Below are 24,543 nucleotides of genomic sequence, written 5' to 3' on the forward strand. Positions count from 1 at the left end.
GTCCTGGTGAGACAAGAAGCCACAGAGTCCACACCAAGCCTAATCAATTTACATAGTTGGTATCACAGGGGCTCTTATAAATACACATCATTGTTTCAGAATCAAAGAGTAAATAACATTGTTTCCAACCCCAAGAGGAGACCGCAATCAGGGTTAGACAAATACTAGTCTGACTTTTAGAAACATGTACAACACAATTTAAACACAATAGTGTATTTCTCTTGACTTAACAAATCTAATCGTCTGGCTTATTAAGATTTTACTCTGTCTCGTCACAGAGGGGATCCAGGAAATAAAGAAAACCTGTTCCAAAATCAGTGGAGCAGTGCTGATTGGAGAATGTACTCAGTTTTCAATTAAAAATCCAATGAAATGGCCTATTAAGGTGTACTCTCAAACAAAAATATAAAAATGAGGCTGTAATACTCACTGAATGTATATGATCCCTGGTAGCCTTTAAACTCATCTCTCGAATCACTATGAAATATTATTACCAGACTATTGGTGTTGGAGGTAATGACAGGGATATTTCTTTGACCACAGAATGGTCCATAATCAGTTGACTCATCCTGGACTAGTATATTATCGTACATGCAGTAAGGCGCATACTCCATATTGAAATCACTGATGGTCAGGACAATCTGAAAAAATCAAAAGCATACATTGTAATTATTGTATCTCAATTCAGTATATGGGATCACTTTACAACACATGGATTATTAATGAACCTATAATAGAAAATTCTAACTTGAATATGGTTGTGAAGAATCATGGGGCAAATTCAAGCAGTGATCTTTGCTCTGTAACAATATGTCGATTGAAGAACTTATCACATATATGATTGTGAAGAGAAAGAAGAAAACCTTACTCTACGTCCAACTGGAGCAGTGATCGTAAAGGTGCATTGCAGGTTGCTGCGATAGTTATTAGGGTAATTGGGGGAAGTAATGTTTCCTTGGGATGCATAGTATATTCCTCCACATTGAACTGCAGAAAATTCATTTTAAGTCATTATTATAGTACAAAAAAATATTACATTCACAAATAGTAAAACAAATTGAGTACAATTTAATTTACTTCTTTCACAACTCAACAGTAATTTCTTAAAGGGAGTGTGACAGCACAAAATGACTGTTCAAACCAGGCACAGGCACTCAATGCACCCATGGTGTGGCCAAACAGTTCATTGCACCTTCCCACTTACTTGTCTTCTTTCTATCTCCACCTTTACATGTATTTTAATTGCCAGCTCTAGCTTCAGAGAGCCAGGAAAGAGCAGAGAAAGATGGAAAGCAAGTAGGTGGGAAGATTCCCTGAACTGTTTGGCCATGCTAATGGTGCACCGAGCACATGTGCTTGGTTTGAACAGTCATTCTGTGCTAACAGTATCCTTTTAAGTTATGTAATTTTGAAAAAATTCCATCTTTTCTTGGATAAAATTGATGAAGTTGTCAGGTTCCAATGAGGATGTGGATGTTTAACTTCTATTGATCATACTAAAAAATACAAATCGGTATACTAAATTATATTACTAAAAATTGAATGTAACACTGTACCTGTGCTGTATAAAGCTTTGAAGCCAGTCCCGGTAATACTGCTATCACTGGAGAACTCAACCAGTAATTGGTTGGTAGATGCAATAACTGGAGGCACCAGTCCAGAGCCACAAGTTCTGTCTATCAATATGGGATAATTCTTAGTAGGGCCATCATAAATCTTAATGTAGTCAGATGAACAATCAGGAGATGACTGGATATCAAAGGCAACAAAGTTCAATTTCACCTAAAATCATGAATAAAAAAACATAATTTATATTTATTTTATTTATAAATTATAATTTAGTTTCTAATAATGAAGAAGTAGAGAGCTATCCAGCGCCATTGTAGAGCGGCAGAGAACAGTCTGACATCTACTAAGTTGGTGAGTAATAAGCAGAAATTCAGTTGGCGTGAACAATGAACAATAGAAATGATGGAGAAATAAGTCTTGAGCATCAACTGGAGGAACCATAAATATATTGTAAGTAGAGATGAGCGGTGTTCGACTAGAACTGTTCGCCAATCTCAAATTCGAGCTGTTTTGGGCGGTGTTCGAGTTGTTCGACGAACCCGAACGATTTGCAAAAAATTCGGCTGTTCGAGGTTATGTTCGATAACTGTTCGTGCACCAAAAGCGTGTCCTGCATGTCTGGTGCTATTTAGAGCACCAATCATGCAGGGATTGTCTGCCACTCACTGTAATGCCACAGCCATGGTGGTTGTGGCATTACAGTGATTGCCCAAATCGATGGGAACAGTGCCAACAGTGAAACATGAAAAGCCGGCAATTCAGCAGCGGCATACACCGGTACCCGACAATTTAGAACCAAAAGAATAGAGCTTCACACATAGATTAGATAGATATAAACATGTCAGCCACATATATACGAAGTACAGTGAAAGTGCTGCTTACTATACTTGTCATTTAGCGTAAAGGATTTATCAAAAAAAATAATAGTGTTTTCATGCACCGTCTCTTTAAAAAAGCCGGCCGGCAATTCAGCAGCGGTACCCGACAATTTAGAATAGAAGGAATAGAGAATCACACATAGATTAGATAGATAGAAACATGTCAGTCACATATATATGAAGTACAGTGACAGTGTTGATTACTGTCTTGTCATTTAGTGTAAAGGATTTATCAAAAAAAATAATAGTGTTTTCATGCACCGTCTCTTTAACCCCTTAATAACATCTGACGTACTAATACGCGTCTGTGCCCTGGGACTTAAGAGCCAGACCCGTATTAGTACGTCATGGCGATCGCGCGCGCACACAGGCTGTGCGGGCGCGATCGCCGCCGGGTGTCAGCTGATTGTCATAGCTGACACCCGGTACTATGTGCAGGGAGCGGTCACGCACCGCTCCCAGCACATTAACCCCCGCGATGCCGCGATCGAAGTCGATCGAAGTCGATCGCGGCATTGCGGGGGCAAGGGGAGGTGATCGCCGATACTCACCTCCTCTTCCGGCTTCCAGCGCAGTCTGCAAAGGCTTCCCGGGTGTTGCCATGACGACCCGATGTCGTCATGACAACATCCGGGTCACCAGAGAGCAGGAAGATTGCTTGGACATGCGCAGTGCATCTCCAAGCAATCTTCACACTGTGCACTTCTGACAGCCTTCATGGCATAGGGATGGTGCTCCATTCCTGTGCCATGCAGGCGATCAGAAAAAAAAAAGTGAAAGTCCCAGAGTGGGACAAAGTAATAAAGTGTATAAACTGTGTGAAAGTGGAAAAAAAAAAAAAAAAAAATGTGCAAAAATATTATAAAAAAATAAAAAAAATAATACACCAAAAATAAAAATATAATGTACCCATCAATAAATATTATTATAAAAAAAATAAAAAAAAAACAATAAAAGTACACATATTGGGTATCGCCGCGTCCGGAACAACCTGACCTATAAAACTGTCCCACTAGTTAACCCCTTCAGTGAACACGATAAAAAAAAAAAAAAAAAAACAAGCAAAAAACAATGCTTTATCACCATACTGCCAAACAAAAAGTGGAATAACACGCGATCAAAAAGACGCATATAAATAAAAATGATACCGCTGAAAACGTCATCTCGTCCTGCAAAAAACAAGCTGCCATATAGCTCCATCAGCCGAAAAATAAAAAAGTTATAGCTCTCAGAATAAAGCGATACTAAAAAATATTTTTTTCTATAAAATAGCTTTTATTGTGTATAAGCGCCAAAACATAGAAAAATTATACAAATGTGGTACCGCTGTAAACGTACTGACCCGAAGAGTAAAGCTGCCTCATCAATTTTACCACACGCGGAACAGAATAAAAAAAAAAAAAAAAAAACAATTCCTGAATTGTTGGTTTTTGTTTATTCTGCCTCCCAAAAATCGGAATAGAAAGCGATCAAAAAATGTCACGTGCCTGAAAATGGCACCAATAACAACGTCAAGTCATCCCGCAAAAAACGAGCCGTCACATGACTGTCTGCCAAAATTTGGAAAAATTATAGCTCTCAAAATATGGCGATGCAAAAACTAGATTTTACAAAAAATGCGTCTTTTAGTGTGTGACAGCTGTCAGTCATAAAAACCCCATATGATTCTGGCATTGCTGTAATCACACCGACCCGAAGAATAAAGTCGTCTAATCACTTATACCGCACAAGGAACGGCGTCAAAAATAAACTCTTGAGTTAGGATTGGGCTAGGGTTAGGGCTGGGTTTGGGGCTAGGGTTGTGCTGGGGCTAGGGTTGTGCTGGGGCTAGGGTTGTGCTGGGGCTAGGGTTGTGCTGGGGCTAGGGTTGTGCTAGGGTTAGGGCTGGGGTTGGGATTTTTTTCAAAAGTAAGAAAAAAAGATGACGATATGGCGACTAGTGTTGAGAGCAAGTGCTCGCTACTTGAGTTTGCATCGGGTGCTCTGGTATGCATTTAGTATCGTGGGTATTTGAGTGACATGCTCGAGTCTCTGCCCCATATGCTTCGCGGCCAAAAAACTTTACGGGGATTGCCTGCCATGCACGAGCGATCCCCGCATGTTTTTTTTTGGGTGTCTAATAACCGTGAAACATGCGGAGCAGGGACTCGAGCATGTCACTCGAGCACACGCTGTACATGGTGCATACCTGAGTACCCGATGCAAACTCAAGTAGCGAGCACTTGCGCTCAAGAATAATGAAAACTTATTCAATATGATGACCTAATGTAAACAAATAATGTGCCGTACCTCTGGGTTCAAAATGTTCACTATACACCTTAATAAAATCTTTGAGGGGTATAGTTTCCAAAATGGGGACACTTGTGGGGGAGCTCCACTGTTTAGGCACATCACGGGCTCTCCAAACGCGACATGGTGTCCGCTAACAAATTGAATGGAAAATCGGCTCAAATTGTTAGCGGACACCACATTGCGTTTGGAGAGCCCCTCTGTGCCCAAACTTTGGAGCTCCCCCACAAGTGACCCCATTTTGGAAACTAGACCCCCCAAGGCACCTTTCTAGATGCATAGTGAGCACTTGGAACCCCCAGGTGCTTCACAAATTGATTCGTAAAAATGAAAAAGTGAAAAAAAAAACACTTTTTCATTTTTATGAATCAATTTGTGAAGCACCTGGGGTTCCAAGTGCTCACTATGAATCTAGATAGGTGCCTTGGGGGGTCTAGTTTCCAAAATGGGGTCACTTGTGGGGGAGCTCCAATGTTTGGGCACACAGGGACTCTCTAAATGCAACATGGTATCCGCTAACAAATTAAATGGAAAATCGGCTCAAATTGTTAGCGGACACCACATTGCGTTTGGAGAGCCCCTCTGTGCCCAAACTTTGGAGCTCCCCCACAAGTGACCCCATTTTGGAAACTAGACCCCCCAAGGCACCTTTCTAGATGCATAGTGAGCACTTGGAACCCCCAGGTGCTTCACAAATTGATTCGTAAAAATGAAAAAGTGAAAAAAAAAACACTTTTTCATTTTTATGAATCAATTTGTGAAGCACCTGGGGTTCCAAGTGCTCACTATGAATCTAGATAGGTGCCTTGGGGGGTCTAGTTTCCAAAATGGGGTCACTTGTGGGGGAGCTCCAATGTTTGGGCACACAGGGACTCTCCAAATGCAACATGATATCCGCTAAAAAATTGTCGGCTCAAATTGTTAGCGGATATCATGTTGCATTTGGAGAGTCCCTGTGTGCCCAAACATTGGAGCTCCTCCACAAGTGACCCCATTTTGGAAACTAGACCCCCCAAGGCACCTATCTAGATGCATAGTGAGCACTTGGAACCCCTAGGTGCTTCACAAATTAATTCGTAAAAATGAAAAAGTGTTTTTTTTTTCACTTTTTCATTATTACGAATGAATTTGTGAAGCACCTGGGGGTTCCAAGTGCTCACTATGCATCTAGAAAGGTGCCTTGGGGGGTCTAGTTTCCAAAATGGGGTCACTTGTGGGGGAGCTCCAAAGTTTGGGCACAGAGGGGCTCTCCAAACGCAATGTGGCGTCCGCTAACAATTTGAGCCGATTTTCCATTCAATTTGTTAGCGGATACCATGTTGAATTTAGAGAGTCCCTGTGTGGCCAAACATTGGAGCTCCCCCACAAGTGACCCCATTTTGGAAACTAGACCCCCCAAGGCACCTATCTAGATGCATAGTGAGCACTTGGAACCCCTAGGTGCTTCACAAATTAATTCGTAAAAATGAAAAAGTGTTTTTTTTTTCACTTTTTCATTATTACGAATCAATTTGTGAAGCACCTGGGGGTTCCAAGTGCTCACTATGCATCTAGAAAGGTGCCTTGGGGGGTCTAGTTTCCAAAATGGGGTCACTTGTGGGGGAGCTCCAAAGTTTGGGCACAGAGGGGCTCTCCAAATGCAATGTGGCGTCCGCTAACAATTTGAGCCGATTTTCCATTCAATTTGTTAGCGGATACCATGTTGCATTTAGAGAGTCCCTGTGTGCCCAAACATTGGAGCTCCCCCACAAGTGACCCCATTTTGGAAACTAGACCCCCCAAGGCACCTATCTAGATGCATAGTGAGCACTTGGAACCCCTAGGTGCTTCACAAATTGATTCGTAAAAATGAAAAAGTGTTTTTTTTTTCACTTTTTCATTATTACGAATCAATTTGTGAAGCACCTGGGGGTTCCAAGTGCTCACTATGCATCTAGAAAGGTGCCTTGGGGGGTCTAGTTTCCAAAATGGGGTCACTTGTGGGGGAGCTCCAAAGTTTGGGCACAGAGAAGCTCTCCAAACGCAATGTGGTGTCCGCTAACAATTTGAGCCGATTTTCCATTCAATTTGTTAGCGGATACCATGTTGCATTTAGAGAGTCCCTGTGTGCCCAAACATTGGAGCTCTCCCACAAGTGACCCCATTTTGGAAACTAGACCCCCCAAGGCACCTATCTAGATGCATAGTGAGCAGTTGGAACCCCCAGGTGCTTCACAAATTGATTCATAAAAATGAAAAAGTGTTTTTTTTTTCACTTTTTCATTGTTACGAATCAATTTGTGAAGCACCTGGGGGTTCCAAGTGCTCACTATGCATCTAGATAGGTGCCTTGGGGGGTCTAGTTTCCAAAATGGGGTCACTTGTGGGGGAGCTCCAATGTTTGGGCACACAGCAGCTCTCCAAACGCAACATGGTGTCGCTAACAATTTGAGCCAATTTTGCGTTAAATTTGTTAGCGGACACCATGTTGCATTTAGAGAGCCGCTGTGTGCCCAAATATTGGAGCTCCGCCACAAGTGACCCCATTTTGGAAACTAGACCACCCAAGGCACCTATCTAGATGCATAGTGAGCACTTGGAACCCTCAGGTGCTTCACAAATTGATTCATAAAAATGAAAAAGTGTTTTTTTTTTCACTTTTTCATTGTTACGAATCAATTTGTGAAGCACCTGGGGGTTCCAAGTGCTCACTATGCATCTAGAAAGGTGCCTTGGGGGGTCTAGTTTCCAAAATGGGGTCACTTGTGGGGGAGCTCCAAAGTTTGGGCACACATGGGCTCTCCAAACACAACATGGCGTCCACTAATTATTCAAGCAAATTTTACAATCAAAAAGTCAAATAGCGCTCCTTCCCTTCCGAGCCCTGCCGTGCGCCCAAACAGTATTTTTTCCCCAAATATTGGGTATCTGCGTGCCCAGGGGAAATTGCACAACAAATTTTGGGGTCCATTTTTTCTTGTTACCCCTGTGAAAATAAAAAAAATTGGGTCTAAATTAACATTTTTGTGAAAAAAGTTAAATGTTCATTTTTTTCTTCCACATTCAAAAAATTCCTGTGAAGCACCTGAAGGGTTAATAAAGTTCTTGAATGTGGTTTTGAGCACCTTGAGGGGTGCAGTTTTTAGAATGGTGTCACTTTTGGGTATTTTCTGTCATAAAGACCTCTCAAAGTGACTTCAAATGTGATGTGGTCCCTAAAAAAATGGTTTTGTAAATTTTGTTGGAAAAATGAGAAATCGCTGGTCAACTTTTAACCCTTATAGCTCCCTAACAAAAAAAATTTTGGTTCCAAAATTGTGCTGATGTAAAGTAGACATGTGGGAAATGTTATTTATTAACTCTTTTGTGTGACATATCGCTCTGATTTCAGGGCTTAAAAATTCAAATTTTGAAAATTGCAAAATTTTCAAAATTTTCACCAAATTTCTGTTTTTTTCACAAATAAACGCAAGTGATATCGAAGAAATTTTTCCACAATCATGAAGTACAATATGTCACGAAAAAACAATCTCAGAATCAGGGGGATCCGTTGAAGCGTTCGAGAGTAATTACCTCATAAAGTGACAGTGGTCAGAATTGTAAAAATTGGCCCGGTCATTAACGTGCAAACCACCCGCGGGGCTTAAGGGGTTAAAAAAGCCGTCCGGTAATTCAGCATCTGTACCCAACAATTTAGAATAGAAGGAATAGAGAATCACACATAGATTAGATAGATAGAAACATGTCAGTCACATATATATGAAGTACAGTGACAGTGTTGCTTACTGTACTTGTCATTTAGTGTAAAGGATTTATTAAAAAAAATAATAGTGTTTTCATGCACCGTCTCTTTAAGAAAGCTGGCCGGCAATTCAGCATCTGTACCCGACAATTTATAACAGACAGAATAGAGCTTCACACATAGATTAGATAGATAGAAACATGTCAGTCACATATATATGAAGTACAGTGACAGTGTTGGTTACTGTACTTGTCATTTAGTATTAAAATAAAGGATTTATTATTAAAAAAATTGGCGTGGGGTTCCCCTTAATTTTAGTCTCTAGCGGAGGTTAAGCAGACAGCTGGGGCAGATGTTTGAAGCCTGGGAAGGGGGTAATACCCACGGAGCTTCCCAGGCTACTAATATCAGCCCCCAGCTGAATACATAGCCTTTACTAGCTATTAAAATGGGGGACCCCCCCAAAAAAATGACGTGGGGTCCCCCCTAATTTAATAGCTAGCAAAGGCTAGGCAGACAGCTGGGGGCTGATATTAATAGCCCAGGAAGGGAGCCATGAATATTGGCCCCCTCCCAGGCTAGAAACACCAGCCGTCAGCCGCCCCAGAAATGGCGCATTCATAGGATGCGCCAATTCTGGCACTTAGCCTCGCTCTTCCACGCTGCCCTGGTGCGGTGGCAGGGGGTAATAGGGCTGGGGTTGATGTCAGCTTATAATGCCAGCTGACATCAAGCCCAGGTTAGTAATGGAGAGGCGTCTATAAGACACCCCCATTACTAACCCCATAGTCAAAGTTAAAAAAAACACAAACACCCAGAATAAAGTCCTTTAATTGAAATAAAGACACAATTCTTTATTGTTCTAAATTAAACCATACTTACCATCACGCCCATTCCAGCTGAAGCCAACGATCTCCTGTAATAAAAATAAAATAATAAAGCAACCTCATCCTTACCTTTCCATGGTTCCCACGACAGCTTCAGCTCTGCTACATCGAGATGACAGGCTGGACCGCAGCAGAACGCCGCCATCCAGCCTGTCATCCCGCAGACACTGAGAAGCGCAGGCTTGCTTGCGCTCTGCAGTGTCTGGCTGTGACGGCATAAAGATGAGACGAGTTCATGTCCAATGAACTCAGCGCACCTCATGCACGTCACTTACAGCGTGGGAGAATTCTCACGCTGAAGCGCTGAGTGCAGGAGAATTTTCCCACGCAGTGAGGTGCATGAGGTGAGCTGAGTTACTTGGACATGAGCTCACCTCATGCACGTCACTGACAGCTTGGGACAATTCTCCTGCACTCAGCACTTCAGCGTGAGAATTTTCCCACGCTGTCAGTGACGTGCATGAGGTGAGCTGAGTTCATTGGACATGAACTCGGCTCATCTGGATGCCGTCACAGCGAGACACTGAGGAGCGCAAGCATGCCTGTTCTTCTCAGTGTCTGCGGCATGACAGGCTGGATGGCAGCGTTCTGCTGCGGTCCAGCCTGTCATCTCGATGTAGCAGAGCTGAAGCTGTCGTGGGAACCATGGAAAGGTAAGGATGAGGTTGGTTTATTATTTTTCTTTTATTGCAGGAGATCGTTGGCTTCAGCTGGAATGGGCGTGCTGGTAAGTATAGTTTAATTTAGAACAATAAAGAATTGTGTGTTTATTTCAATTAAAGGACTTTATTCTGGGTGTTGTGTTTTTTTTAAATACTTTACTAGAAATTCATGGCGGTCATGTCTAATACTGGCGTGACCCCATGAATTTTGGGCTTGGGGCCAGCTGATAATACCAAGCTGGCCCTAACCCCTTTATTACCCAGTGAGCCACCGCACCAGGGCCCTGGATGAGTTGGGTACAGCGCCAGAAGATGGCGCTTCTATGAACGCGCCATTTTCCGGGGTGGCTGCGGACTGCAATTTGCAGCGGGGGGGGCCCAGAAAGCTTGGGCCTCCCTGCGCTGCAGATTCCAGCCCCCAGCTGCCTAGTTGTACCTGGCTGGACACAAAAATAGGGCGAAGCCCCACGTATTTTTTTTTAATTATTTCATGAAATTCATGAAATAATTAAGAAAAAAAGGCCTTCCCTATATTGTTGTGTCCGGCCAGGTACAAATAGTCAGCTGGTGGTTGGGGGCAGCCCGTTCCTGCCTGCTGTACCTGGCTGGACACAAATATAGTGCGAAGCCCCACTTCAATTTTTTTTAATTATTTCATGAAATTCATGAAATAATTAAGAAAAAAAGGGCTTCCCTATATTGTTGTGTCCGGCCAGGTACAAATAGGCAGCTGGTGGTTGGGGGCAGCCCATTCCTGCCTGCTGTACCTGGCTGGACACAAATATAGTGCGAAGCCCCACTTCAATTTTTTTAAATTATTTCAGGAAATTCATGAAATAATTAAAAAAAAATTGACGTGGGGCTTCGCACTATATTTGTGTCCAGTTAGGTGCAGCAGGCAGGAACGGGCTGCCCCCAACCACCAGCTGCCTATTTGTACCTGGCCGGACACAACAATATAGGGAAGCCCTTTTTTTCTTAATTATTTCATGAAATAATTTAAAGAAAATTGACGTGGGGCTTCGCCCTGTTTTTGTGTCCAGCCAGGTACAACTATGCAGCTGGGGGCTGGAATCCGCAGCGCAGGGAGGCCCAAGCTTTCTGGGCCACCCCCGCTGCAAATTGCAGTCCGCAGCCACCGCGGAAAATGGCGCGTTCATAGAAGCGCCATCTTCTGGCGCTGTACCCAACTCATCCAGGGCCCTGATGCGGTGGCTCACTGGGTAATAAAGGGGTTAGGGCCAGCTTGGCATTATCAGCTGGCCCTAAGCCCAAAATTCATGAGGTCACGCCAGTATTAGACATGACCACCATGAATTTCTAGTAAAGTATTTAAAAAAAAACACAACACCCAGAAAAAAGTCCTTTAATTGAAATAAACACACAATTCTTTATTGTTCTAAATTAAACCATACTTACCATCACACCCATTCCAGCTGAAGCCAACGATCTCCTGAAATAAAAGAAAAATAATAAAGCAACATCATCCTTACCTTTCCGTGGTTCCCATGACAGCTTCAGCTCTGCTACATCGAGATGACAGGCTGGACCGCAGCAGAACGCTGCCATCCAGCCTGTCATCGCGCAGACACTGAGAAGCGCAGGCTTGCTTGCGCTCCACAGTGTCTCTCTGTGAGGGCATCCAGATGAGCCGAGTTAATGTCCAATGAACTCGGCTCACCTCATGCACGTCACTGACAGCGTGGGAAAATTCTCCTGCACTCAGCGCTTCAGCATGGGAGAATTCTCACGCTGAAGCGCTGAGTGCAGGAGAATTCTCCCACGCTGTCAGTGACGTGCAGGAGGTGAGCTGAGTTCATTGGACATGAGCTCACCTTATGCACGTCACTGACAGCGTGGGAAAATTCTCCTGCACTCAGCGCTTCAGCGTGGGAGAATTCTCACGCTGAAGCGCTGAGTGCAGGAGAATTCTCCCACGCTGTCAGTGACGTGCAGGAGGTGAGCTGAGTTCATTGGACATGAGCTCACCTTATGCACGTCACTGACAGCGTGGGAGAATTCTCCTGCACTCAGCGCTTCAGCGTGAGAATTTTCCCACGCTGTCAGTGACGTGCATGAGGTGCGCCGAGTTCATTGGACATGAACTCGTCTCATCTTTATGCCGTCACAGCCAGACACTGCAGAGCGCAAGCAAGCCTGCGCTTCTCAGTGTCTGCGGGATGACAGGCTGGATGGCGGCGTTCTGCTGCGGTCCAGCCTGTCATCTCGATGTAGCAGAGCTGAAGCTGTCGTGGGAACCATGGAAAGGTAAGGATGATGTTGCTTTATTATTTTTCTTTTATTGCAGGAGATCGTTGGCTTCAGCTGGAATGGGCGTGATGGTAAGTATGGTTTAATTTAGAACAATAAAGGATTGTGTCTTTATTTCAATTAAAGGACTTTATTCTGGGTGTTTGTGTTTTCTTTTAACTTTGACTATGGGGTTAGTAATGGGGGTGTCTTATAGACGCCTCTCCATTACTAACCTGGGCTTGATGTCAGCTGGCATTATAAGCTGACATCAACCCCAGCCCTATTACCCCCTGCCACCGCACCAGGGCAGCGTGGAAGAGCGAGGCTAAGTGCCAGAATTGGCGCATCCTATGAATGCGCCATTTCTGGGGCGGCTGACGGCTGGTGTTTCTAGCCTGGGAGGGGGCCAATATTCATGGCACCCTTCCTGGGCTATTAATATCAGCCCACAGCTGTCTGCCTAGCCTTTGCTAGCTATTAAATTAGGGGGGACCCCACGTCATTTTTTTTGGGGGGTCCCCCATTTTAATAGCTAGTAAAGGCTATGTATTCAGCTGGGGGCTCATATTAGTAGCCTGGGAAGCTTCGTGGGTATTACCCCTTTCCCAGGCTTCAAACATCTGCCCCAGCTGTCTGTTTAACCTCCGCTAGAGACTAAAATTAAGGGGAACCCCACGCCAATTTTTTTTAATAATAAATCCTTTATTTTAATACTAAATGACAAGTACAGTAACCAACACTATCACTGTACTTCATATATATGTGACTGACATGTTTCTATCTAACTAATCTATGTGTGAAGCTCTATTCTGTCTGTTATAAATTGTCGGGTACAGATGCTGAATTGCCGGCCGGCTTTTTTAAAGAGACGGTGCATGAAAACACTATTACTTTTTTTAATAAATCCTTTACACTAAATGACAAGTACAGTAAGCAACATTGTCACTGTACTTCATATATATGTGACTGACATGTTTCTATCTATCTAATCTATGTGTGAAGCTCTATTCTGTCTGTTATAAATTGTCGGATACCGCTGCTGAATTGCCGGCCGGCTTTTTTAAAGAGACAGTGCATGAAAACACTATTATATTTTTTAATAAATCCTTTACACTAAATGACAAGTACAGTAAGCAACACTGTCACTGTACTTCATATATATGTGACTGACATGTTTCTATCTATCTAATCTATGTGTGAGGCTCTATTCCTTTTTGTCTAAATTGTCGGGTACCGGTGTATGCCGCTGCTGAATTGCCGGCCGGCTATTTTAAAGAAAGCGTCTTCTGAGCAGTTTGTCAGCTTTTGGACACCTTTGAAGGTGTTTTCTATGTGTTTCTATGTGTTTTTGTTTGCCTGCCATTGGTTTTAACGGTGTTCGACGGTGTTCTAAGGTGTTCGACGAACAGTTCGACGAACAGTTCCTCGAACATCCCGGTGTTCGACGAACCGAACCGAACCCGAACACTACGGGGGTGGCTCAACACTAATTGTAAGTTGGATCATAGTGATGGTTTTACTATTGAAGCTTTAAAATATAAGATTTCTATATACTTATTCAGGATTAACCCATATTAACAGAATGAAGAAAAGGAGCTTAAGTGGTAATCATAGTTTGGTAATCTAACCTATGCATGTGCTCCAATAGTTACATAAAATGTGGTTTCATTTACACCACCATGTATCAGAAGGGATAGTCCATTAATGTTGTCAGAAAGGAGCATCTTCCTTATATGCTAGAACTTAAATATTGTTATAAAATATTGTCCTGTGTTGAAAAATGGAGAACTTGGCAATATTTCTGTTACTTCATTACTGTACCTGATTTGATGGTGTTCTAATCAGGAACACACAGTTGGCATTAGTTGGGTACGCGGATGGGTAGTTGGCGGAGGTTAGATTTCCGCTACCTTGATTAAGTAAATTACCACAAACATCTAAGAGAAGGACAGAATAATTTAAACAATTTTTATACATATGAAGCAAATCTTTAATATCCCATTATGGTACTAATGTCCCGATCTGCTAAATCTTAGATACAACTTTTTGAAAAATGTGGACCTGTAGGAACTTACTGCATTGATACAGCTGGTTGATTTTGGAAATATCAAGAATGCTCACTCCATCTCTTTGCCCAATTGGGACATTGGGATCAGGTTTGGGCACAATAGTGGCTTGTCCTGAAGTGTTACTGAATGCGTCACTGTCAGAAAAGCAAGACAAAAAAAAATGGTGGAAACGTGAAAGTGTGACAGAATAGAAGATTCCAGATTGTAGATTAGTTTAGACCTTCCTAGTAACCATGTATAATTCCTGATGTCACTGGCTAATAACTTACCGTTCGTAATGCATCACTGAGGCATAGTCGTACTCCACACCAAGATTATTAGTGTTTGCTTTTTTAAAGTTTGGAGTATCACCTACAAGATAAGACGTCTGCATTAGACAGGATCTTATAATGCTAAAAGTATCAGAAGTAATGGCTGCTTCCTACAGCATTAACGGGACTAGCTTCCACAAGACACGCAGTGCCGTCACATTGCATTGACTTTCCTGTCAGAGCAGCCTTTTGCACAAATTCCATATGAACATTCATAGTTTTTCAGTTTTGTACATCTGAAAACTCTTCAATTTGTTATAACCATATATTCACAAGGTTTGGTAAAAATCGTAGCTTACTGCAGCAATTGGTGGTTCAACATCACCACAAAAAGCAGAGAGATTTTTTTTTTTCCGCAGCTTTGGCAGAAAAAAATAATAGATACAATTACAACAAAAATTAAATTTTTTTTCAAGTTTTGTTCTGCTAAACTTAAGTTCACGTAAGCTCTAATACTCTCCGTGATTCTTTCCTGCTCACTCAGCTACTTGACAATTCGGCTAACAAGATGTATTCTTTGATACTTTTTAATTGGCGAAGAAAAGAAAAAGAAAATGGCAAAAAAAATCGTTTTGTTACGAAATTCTAAGAATCAAACTTTTTTTTGATCATTTTTACATTTTTGTACTGATAGGGCTGCAAGAGGGCTTTTTTTGTGGGGAATCTTTTCATTCCTAGGACTTTTTTTCTTATTTTTTATAGCCTTTTGGAAGTTGTGTTCAACTGAAAATTGCTATATCTCTATTTTTTTTCAGGGTTTTTATTAAAGCATGTACAAAAAAACTATTTAGATTGTAGTAAGTCAGGGAACTATTACACCCTTAGAAATGATTCCTCACCCGCCATGCTTAATGGGTAAACTGATCAAAACGGTAGATGAGGAGTAAAAGATAAGTGGCTAGGATTAATGTTTACAGCCATTTATGGAGGTCTTGGTGTGGAGGGTAGAAGCCCCAGAAGTACTTCTATTCAGCAGCTCTCCCTGCACTTAGCTGTCGGAAATGTGCTTAATGTAAACTGCCAGGTCTTTTTCGGGAAGTTTAGGATCAGCTTGGGTTTAACTATAGAGAGTTGAGTAAATGTAAAAAGAGGTAGCTCCCATGGAGTTTACACAGGATAACAGAGCCATGGGTAACTCACATCGCAAGCTCTGCTCTTTCACAACTTCAGGGTTGATCCTGCCTTTAAAATGTGCAGGAGCGTTCTGTGGTCCAGTGCAATAAAGTGCACAATGCAATGCCCAAGTACAAAGACAGCAAAAAAGCAAGAAAGGAGGGAACAGATCACTTGCATCACTTACTACTGCCCATTGTAATTTCTGATCCAGGTTCTTTGCGGTCAGCAAGAGAAGATAGAATGATAGGCAATCATACTGTACATTGCATTTGTAGAGCCTCAGTGTTGATGAGACCAAGATTAATTGAATTAAATTGTGTCAGCTCCTCCCTGCCTTCTTGCTGTCATGCGGCATCTTAGATAGGTGCCTATCCCAGCGCATGCCTCTGCAAGTCAGTATTCAGATTAAGGGAATTACCTGGTGATATATACTGGTACATGATGGTGACATAGCTGTCACGGTCACTCCTCATATGCTCATGGTAGAATCCCAGGGCATGGTTTAGCTCATGTTGTATAATTCCTTTATACATGCAACCAGCTACATCTACTGCAACTGTCTGTCCTCCACCGACACGGCCCAAATTTGCTGCACACCTAGATAGAAAGATGAAAAATAAGACTATACTATAATACTCCATAAATATTATAATCAATAGGGGTAGAATTATAAGGTATAAGACATAAAGCTTGTATTATAGTAGGAGAAACATGGAAAGTTATCTGTAATATTCCATTTGACATCATATTATAGTACAGCCAGAATAAGTACTTTTATAGCAATACAACTGTTTCTTACCATTTTATTTGACTATATTTGTGTGTTTGAACTATTTTTCTTTTTTTAAGACATTATTAAGACATCATTTATCATACAGAGACCTCTACAGGTAATGTTAAGATAATGTGGCACTCACCACTGTTTGCATATTCACATTCACAAGCTGTAAATGGAGACTTATAGCTACAGCTATTATGCTTACACTGCTTCTAGGCCTGTAAGGTGGCTTGGAAGAAGCATGATAGAATGTGAAACAGCTGTAGTCATATGTGTCCATTTTAATACTTTAAAGAGTACTGAGTGCCACATAATCTTTATCTGTTGATGTGAAGTTTATTCAGTGTTTGTGTTGTTGTTGAGCACCATTGTTCTAGCAAAAACATCTGAAGGAGAGTATGTAAAATAGCAGAAGTGCTTCCTTTGGATGGATTGTGTTCTACAGAGAATGTAGTTTAATAAATCTCCCGAGACATTATGTCTGCTAGTACAAGAGCTGCTCTTTATATTAGCTCTTCATTCGGTCTCAGATGACTAAAGTGATTACACACAGTTGCTGAGAGATTATCTGTCTTCATGTGAACTTTATACATACTTATGGGTCATATGAGCAAAGTTGTCTTTATAAGTCAACCAACTTATTTGTGTACAGATTAGCGAATCGATTCCCAATACTCTGGTTGATGAGCCAGGTCAGTACTCTGTGACCATTGCAGGTGAGACCTGAGAATTTCCTTCCCTCCCAGCATTCCTAGCTCCTCCTATGATTAGCAATGCTGGCATGATGTCATGTGTGCGTGATGCCGCAATGATAACATCATGATAGACAGGATAATCAGTTTTTGTTGAAAACGAGGATTTTTCCAAGCCATATTGTAGTATACAACCTTGGCCAACACACAGAACATATGTCTACAGAATGCAAATATACAAGTGCTTCTCACTAAAGGAGAATACCATCAAAAAGTTAATTTATTTCTGCTCTTCAATATAAAATGTGAAATGCATATATTATGCATAGTCATTACAAACAGAGTGATCTATTTCAAGTGTTAATTTCTGTTAATGTTGATGATTATGGCTTACAGCCAATGAAAGCGTAAAAGTCATTATCTCAGAAAACTAGAATACTTTATAACAGCTTGAAAACTGTTTTTAAAATCCACAATGTTGGCCTACTGAAATGTATGTTCAGTAAATGCTCTCAACACTTGGTTGGGGCTCCTTTTGCATCAATTACTGCATCAATGTGGCAATGTGGCATGGAGGCGATCAGCCTGTGGCACTGCTGAGGTGTTATGGAAGCCCAGGTTGCTTTGATAGCAGCCTTCAGCTCGTCTGCATTGTTGGGTCTGGTGTCTCGCATCTTCCTCTTGACAATACCCCGTAGATTCTCTATAATAGATTCTCTATGGGGTTAAGGTCAGGTGAATTTGCTGGCTTATGAAGCATCATGACACTGTTGTTTTTAAACCAAGTATTGGTACTTTTGGCAGTGTAGACAGGTGCCAAGTCCTGCTGGAGAATGACATTTCCAAAAATCTTGTCGGCAGAGGGAAGCATCAAGTGGTCTAAAATTTCCTGGTAGACGGCGGCGCTGACTTTGGTCTTGATAGAACACACTGGACCTAAAGCAGCAGATGACATGGCTCCCCAAACCATCACTGATTGTGGAAACTTCACACTAGACCTCAAGCAGCTTGGATTGTGGCCTCTCCACTCTTCCTCCAGACTGTGGGACCCTGATTTCCAAATGAAATGCAAAATTTACTTTCATCTAAAAACAACACCTTGGACCACTGAGCAACAGTCCAGGTCTTTTTCTCCTTGGCCCAGGTAAGACGCTTCTATTGGTCATGAGTAGCTTGACACAAGGAATGTGACACTTGTAGCCCATGTCCTGGATACGTCTGTGTGTGGTGGCTCTTGAAGCAATGACTCCAGCAGCAGTCCGCTCCTTGTAAATCTCCCCCAAATTTTTGAATGGCCTTTTCTTAACAATCCTTTCAAGGCTGCCGTTATCCTGGTTGCTTGTGCACCTTTATCTACCACACTTTTTCCTTCCACTCAACTTACATTAATAAGTTTTGACAAAGCACTCGGTGAACAGCCAGCTTGTTTAGCAATAACCTTTTGTGGCTTACCCTCCTTGTGGAGTGTGTCAATGACTGCCTTCTAGACATCTGTGAAGTCAGTAATCTTCCCCATGATTGTGGAGCCTACTGAAACAGACTAAGGGTCCTTTTTAAAATGCATCGGAAGCCTTTGCATGTGTTTTTTGTTAATTATTCTAATCTACTGAGATAATAACTTTTGTGTTTTCATTGGTTGTAAGTCATAATCATCAACATTAACATAAATAAATACTTGAAATATATCACTCTGTTTGTTATGAATCTACCAGGGTCAGTCAATAAGTAATGCCTCCTATTTTTTTTCTCCTTAAATAAGGTAGTTATGTTAAATATTCGAATTTGGCACAATTCCTCAAACCTTCTATTCCAATCCACAGCAATTGTAACTTCCTGCACCAACAGGTGGCAGGACTGTATCTGTTTGCAAAATGGCTGACATCGATGTTCGTATTAGACAACGTTCTGTGATTGAATTCTTGCATGCAGAAGGTGAAACGCCCATTCGAATTCCTGAGAGACTGAAAAATGTGTCCCGTGATGCAACAGTGGATGTCAGTACTGTTAGACGATGGGTTCATCGCTGTAACACAGCTGAAGGGCCATCACCGTTGGCTGACAAAATGTGGAGTGGCAGGCCAGTAACCGCAGTGACTCCAAGCAACATTCAGCGAGTCGATGACATCATTCGTGGTGACCGCCGGGTGACTGCAGATGAATTGTGTGGCATTATCTGCCTCAGTAAAGGCAGTGTGATGAAAATTATTGGACAACTGGGATACAGAAAAGTTTGTGCACGGTGGGTCCCAAGAATGCTTTTTACCATGCTGGAATACATGCCCTTGTTAAATGGTTGACCAAGAATGTGGAAATGGATGGAGATTATATTGAAAAGTAACAAATTAATCGTTAATGTTGTGGTTTTCAACCTATGTAATTGCATTTGAATTTCTTGCCAATTAAAAGGAGAAAAAAATAGGAGGCATTAGTTATTGACTGACCCTTGTATATAATATATAAGTTTCACTTTTTTTATTGAAGAACTGAAACAAATTACTTTTTGATGATATTCTAATTTAGAGAAAAGCACTTGTAGACATATAATCTATTGACAAGCTTATTATGCTGGGCAATGGTGAGGAATGTGACTTTCCTATTTTACCAAAATGTTCAAAACTATGACTAAATATGACAACATCAGGGAATTCATCTCTATAGTCCATCATACACATCAGATGGCTGTGGGCCAAATGATGTTCTGATTAATTGCTTGGCAAAAAGGCCTTCTTAGCTAGTTATCCAATGGACAGGAAAGGTTGTTCAGCAGAGAACTCCTGTGTTCTCTGTGAGAACGCCAACATTGAATAGGTCTCCAGAGAAACAATGCGAACCATAGTCTGAAATTGATCATGCCAAATTGACATTAGTTGACTGGTACGACCATATACATTAGCGTATCAGTCAAACCCATCGATATTGGCGAGTTTGGCCAATATTAGACTGATGTGTTTATATTAATGCTGATACACCAAGCCTATATCTTCACTTGATGCATATCTGTAAGACTAGATTATAATACTAGCATAGCCTTTTACTCAAAGACATGTGATAAAACTTAAAAAGAAGAACCCACCCATTTCCAGATGTAATTTTGAGGTAACTACTCTCTGCTGCCCGAGGAGTAAACCTTACACAGGTAAGTGATTCATATTCCTCCATGGCGGTCTTAAACATGGTGAGGTGCCAATTTTCTAGTGTTAAAAAAATATTTATGTAATTAATCCATTGTCAATCATTTAGCATGATCTCCTTAGGTATAAAATAAGCAAGAAAAGCTTACTATAAACAGATGACAACGTGTAGGGCACAATGACCGTCCCATCTGCAGATTTGGGCCACAAGCACTGTGTACAGGTCATGGCATTGCGTCCAGTTTTCTCCAATATGTCACCATCTTGTACAGGCAAAGCTTTGTCTAAATGTAAAAGATAGTGCTAATCTAAATGCTACAAGAGAAATATTCACACCAAGTAATTGTCTTACCTATGCAGTTAACAGATCTTACAATTATTGATACCATGGTGAAATAATGACTGAACGTAAACCTCAAAGTATCTTTTGAACAATGATGTAAACTTTATGTGGAAGGTTACATTTCCCAAAAAATGAATTTCCAATCAATGACATTACGGTCCCAATGAATCAAAGCAATTTTTGCCAGAATTCTGATGTAAATTGCTTATAAAAGTCTTAAAATTCTTGTACAACTTAGTTGTGCAAAAATTGGCTACTTTTGCCTTTTTGATGACATTTTCTCCCAGCTCCATGAAATATGAAAGTCTAATTCACGATGAGCTGTCGCGTTCTCTACGCTGGAAATCTCACTCCATTCAGGTACTGAAGTAATATTCTTGGAGTGATGTACGGAGGCTCACTCCACTCCACAGGACTCCTAATTTATTAAGAGCCATGTGCCTCCTAATGAATCAGTAGTGTCTGACCGCACCACACCCTATTTCACCTCCTCTCCTCCTCAATCACCAATCTTGATGAATTGGGGCCTACCTGTCTGAGTATTATAAATGACTCCATAAAAAAAAAAATTCTGCAGTATCTTCTCAGTAAAATTCCGATATGATCTCCCCTTATTTTAAAGGTTAATACCAGAATTATGGAAATTGAAATCATTGTTGTTAATTGATTCTTGCGATGATTAAATAATTTTTGTTTTTTCTGCAGCTTTAACTGAAGTCGCTTCAACAGAGCAGCAGCTTCTTTTCTACTCTGCTCTGTTAACAGGGTGTGACTGCCAATATTATGCTGATTGACATCCAGCTCCCCAGTGCCTAACTGCGGGAAGCTGGCTGTCAATTAGGATGATGTCAGCAGTTACAGCCCATTGGCAGAGTAGCCCAGAAGAGGAAGAGCTGCTCTGGTGACATGAAGTAGCAGAATCACCATCAGGAGTGGTCTATGTCAACTGTGAGGTGGCTCTGGGTAGAACAAGCAGGATTTTAACAACTACTTGGCTGTTTGCTTTTAGTAAAAAAATAAAATAGTCCCAGATATCCCCTTCAAAGGTCAATGATTTAATGATGTAGTTATTTGCTTTGTCAGTGCTTGAAAACTAGATTTTTGGAATTTATACTATGTCACTTATATTCATAGATAAATATTACCATAAATTTTTACCTTTGTTAGCCTTCAATATTTTAGAAAAGACTCCTTCAGGTTCTTCTTCCTTAATATCTGTAAGTTAACACATGTACATAAAAAAACCATCATATATTGTAGATTTATCTTCAGCCATTATATTTTCTATAGGAATAGTTTTCATATTTCTGTTTTGTAACTCTATGACGAAAGGAAGGATAGAGTCGGCAGCTCTAAATAAAATCTTTAATCTTAATTATATCTTGTTAAGATAGTGAAATACATCCCGAATATATAGACAAAATACCAACGCATTTCTGGTGGGGGAAGTCCACTTATTCATCTTAATTCTACTCTATTTAAAATATTATCAATCAATGTATAATCATTTATCATTAGTTTGTTTCATTTTTTCCTTAACCTTTGATGGTTAATTTAAGAAATATAGCAAATAATCAAATAATATATATGAGCATTATTAAATTGGTACATTAGTTTATATACACTATGTGGATATCATTATTGGGATACAATTCTTAATTAATGAATCCAGAGTTTTTACCAAGTCCCATTGCCCCCATGTATAACACCTGGCACCATTTCCCCAGTGTATAACTTTGGGCCATCTGCATTGACTGTCCGTGTACTGTGTACTGCCTGGGACACAGTGGCTGGTGGTAACGAGCTCACTGATACCAGCGTGGTCCTGTTACAGGAGCCACCAATGTAACAAGTCCATTCATGACAAGTCTTCCCTCTTAAATCTTCCCCCATCATCTGTGAGTGATATTATTGAGAAGCGGAAGGAACCAAAGCAACTCGACCACGTAACGTTACAGTGCGGGGTCACCAAGTGTTGAGGAGCTGTGGGCAGAAAACTCACCAGTTCAAACATCCTCTGACATCAAAATCAGCACAAAAACATTCCCTCATTGGAAGATTCATCTCATGGATTTTCCATTGCCAAACAGCTGCATGCAACCTTACATCGCCAAGCACAATGCCAGCCAAATGTTGGATGGAGTGGTGTAAAACTGCCACCAGTGGACTCTGGAGCAGTGATCACAGATCATACTTCTCTATTGGGCAGTCTGATGGACATTTAAGTATTTACAAATGTCTTTACCTTTTCTTTACCATTAGTTTCAGTTGTGTCTTGACCTGAAGACCTCATTATTTTTTCACTGACTGATTGCTAAGGACACACTGCCTGACAAGCCAATTTAATAAGTCCCCGATTGTTAAGCAATGCATCCCAAGCATCCAGACTGTCAGAAGTCAATCAATTCATCCCAAGCATCGTTAACTCAGGTTTTTGATCAGATTTGTGCAAAGATACAGTAATATTTGAAACCTCAGAAAAAAAAGTTTATCACAACACATGACATTATCATAGTTATTAAACCTAAGATGTTTTTACTATTTTAACCCTTTTACCCCCTCCTACCCAAGCCTGTTCCACATTCATTTATTTGTGAAAATATTGGAAATTTGGCAAAAATTTTGCAATTTTCAAACTTAATTTGTATGCCCTTAATCCAGAGTTATGTCACACAAAATAGTTAATAAATACAATTTAATACATGTCTACTTTACATCAGCATCATTTTTGAATATATTTTTTTTGTTAGGAAGTTAGAAAGGTTAAAAGTTGATCAGCAATTTCTAATTGTTAAAAAAAAATTACAAAACCACAGTTTTAGGGACCACATCACATTTAAAGTGACTTTAGGGGGCCTGTATAACAATATTAAAAAGTGATACCATTTATTAACTCTTCAGGTGCTTCACATGAATTAATGCAATGTAGAAAAAATAAAAATTTTACTTTTTTTCTTAAAATTGTACTTTTAGCCCCAAAATATTTATTTTCACAAGGGTAAAAGAGAACATGACCACAAAATATGTTGTGACATTTCTTTTGAGTATGCCAATATTCCATATGTGAGGGAAAACTATGGTTTGGGTGCATGTCAGGGCTCAGAAAGGAAGCACCACTGCTTGACTTTTTGAACACAAATATGGCTGGAATCTAAAGTGGATGCTATATTGCATTTGGAGAGCCCCTGATGTGCCAAAAAAGTAGAACCCCCCACATGTGACCCCATTTTCAAAACCAGCTCCATCAAGGAATGTATCTTGTGGTGAGCACCTTGAACCCCCAAGTGCTTCACAGAAGCTTATAACATTGAACCATGAAAATAAAATTTATTTTTTTACAAAAATGATATTTTAGCCCCAATTCTTTTATTTTCACAAGAGTAACAGGATAAGCTGTAACTCAAAATTTGTTTTGAAATTTCTCTGGAGTACATAGATAGCCCATATGTGGGGGAAAACTATTGCTTCGGTGCTTGGGAGGGCTCAGAAAGGAAGGAGTGATGTTTTGTAATGCAAATATTGATGGAATGGTCTGAAAGTGTCATGTCACGTTTGAAGAGCCCCTGATGCTCCTAAGCAGTGTAAAGCCCCACATGTGACCCCATTTTGGAAGTTAGACCTCTCAAGAATTTTTCTAGACATGTGATGAGCACCTTGATACCACAAGTGCTTCGCAGAAGTTTACAATGTTGAACTGGGAAACTGAAAAAAATATATTTCTCCCACAAATAATGTTGTTTTAACCCCAATTTTTTCATTTTCACAAGGATAGCAGAAGAAAATGGACCTCAAAATGTGTTGTGCAATTTCTTCTTATTACACCGATACCGCATAAATGGTTGAA

At 40.8% G+C, this 24,543-nt stretch overlaps 1 protein-coding gene across 1 annotated transcript in view; it reads right to left on the reverse strand.

Moving 5' to 3' along the window:
* Nucleotides 1-380: 380 nt before the first annotated feature.
* The window catches only part of LOC141152604 (embryonic protein UVS.2-like), a 31,083-nt gene continuing 6,920 nt past the window's right edge, over nucleotides 381-24,543 (reverse strand). The window contains exons 3-12 of the mRNA XM_073637158.1: nucleotides 21,858-21,914; nucleotides 20,506-20,640; nucleotides 20,299-20,416; nucleotides 16,174-16,352; nucleotides 14,598-14,679; nucleotides 14,335-14,462; nucleotides 14,081-14,196; nucleotides 1,557-1,782; nucleotides 869-987; nucleotides 381-641 (exon numbers count right to left, since the gene is read on the reverse strand). Of these exons, the coding sequence (XP_073493259.1) occupies nucleotides 381-641; nucleotides 869-987; nucleotides 1,557-1,782; nucleotides 14,081-14,196; nucleotides 14,335-14,462; nucleotides 14,598-14,679; nucleotides 16,174-16,352; nucleotides 20,299-20,416; nucleotides 20,506-20,640; nucleotides 21,858-21,914 (1,421 nt within the window). The remainder of the gene's footprint in view (nucleotides 642-868; nucleotides 988-1,556; nucleotides 1,783-14,080; nucleotides 14,197-14,334; nucleotides 14,463-14,597; nucleotides 14,680-16,173; nucleotides 16,353-20,298; nucleotides 20,417-20,505; nucleotides 20,641-21,857; nucleotides 21,915-24,543) is intronic.

Source organism: Phyllobates terribilis, unplaced genomic scaffold (assembly GCF_046119375.1).
Source record: "Phyllobates terribilis strain yellow unplaced genomic scaffold, ASM4611937v1 Scaffold_6__1_contigs__length_29720123, whole genome shotgun sequence".
Classification (NCBI taxonomy): Eukaryota; Metazoa; Chordata; class Amphibia; order Anura; family Dendrobatidae; genus Phyllobates; species Phyllobates terribilis.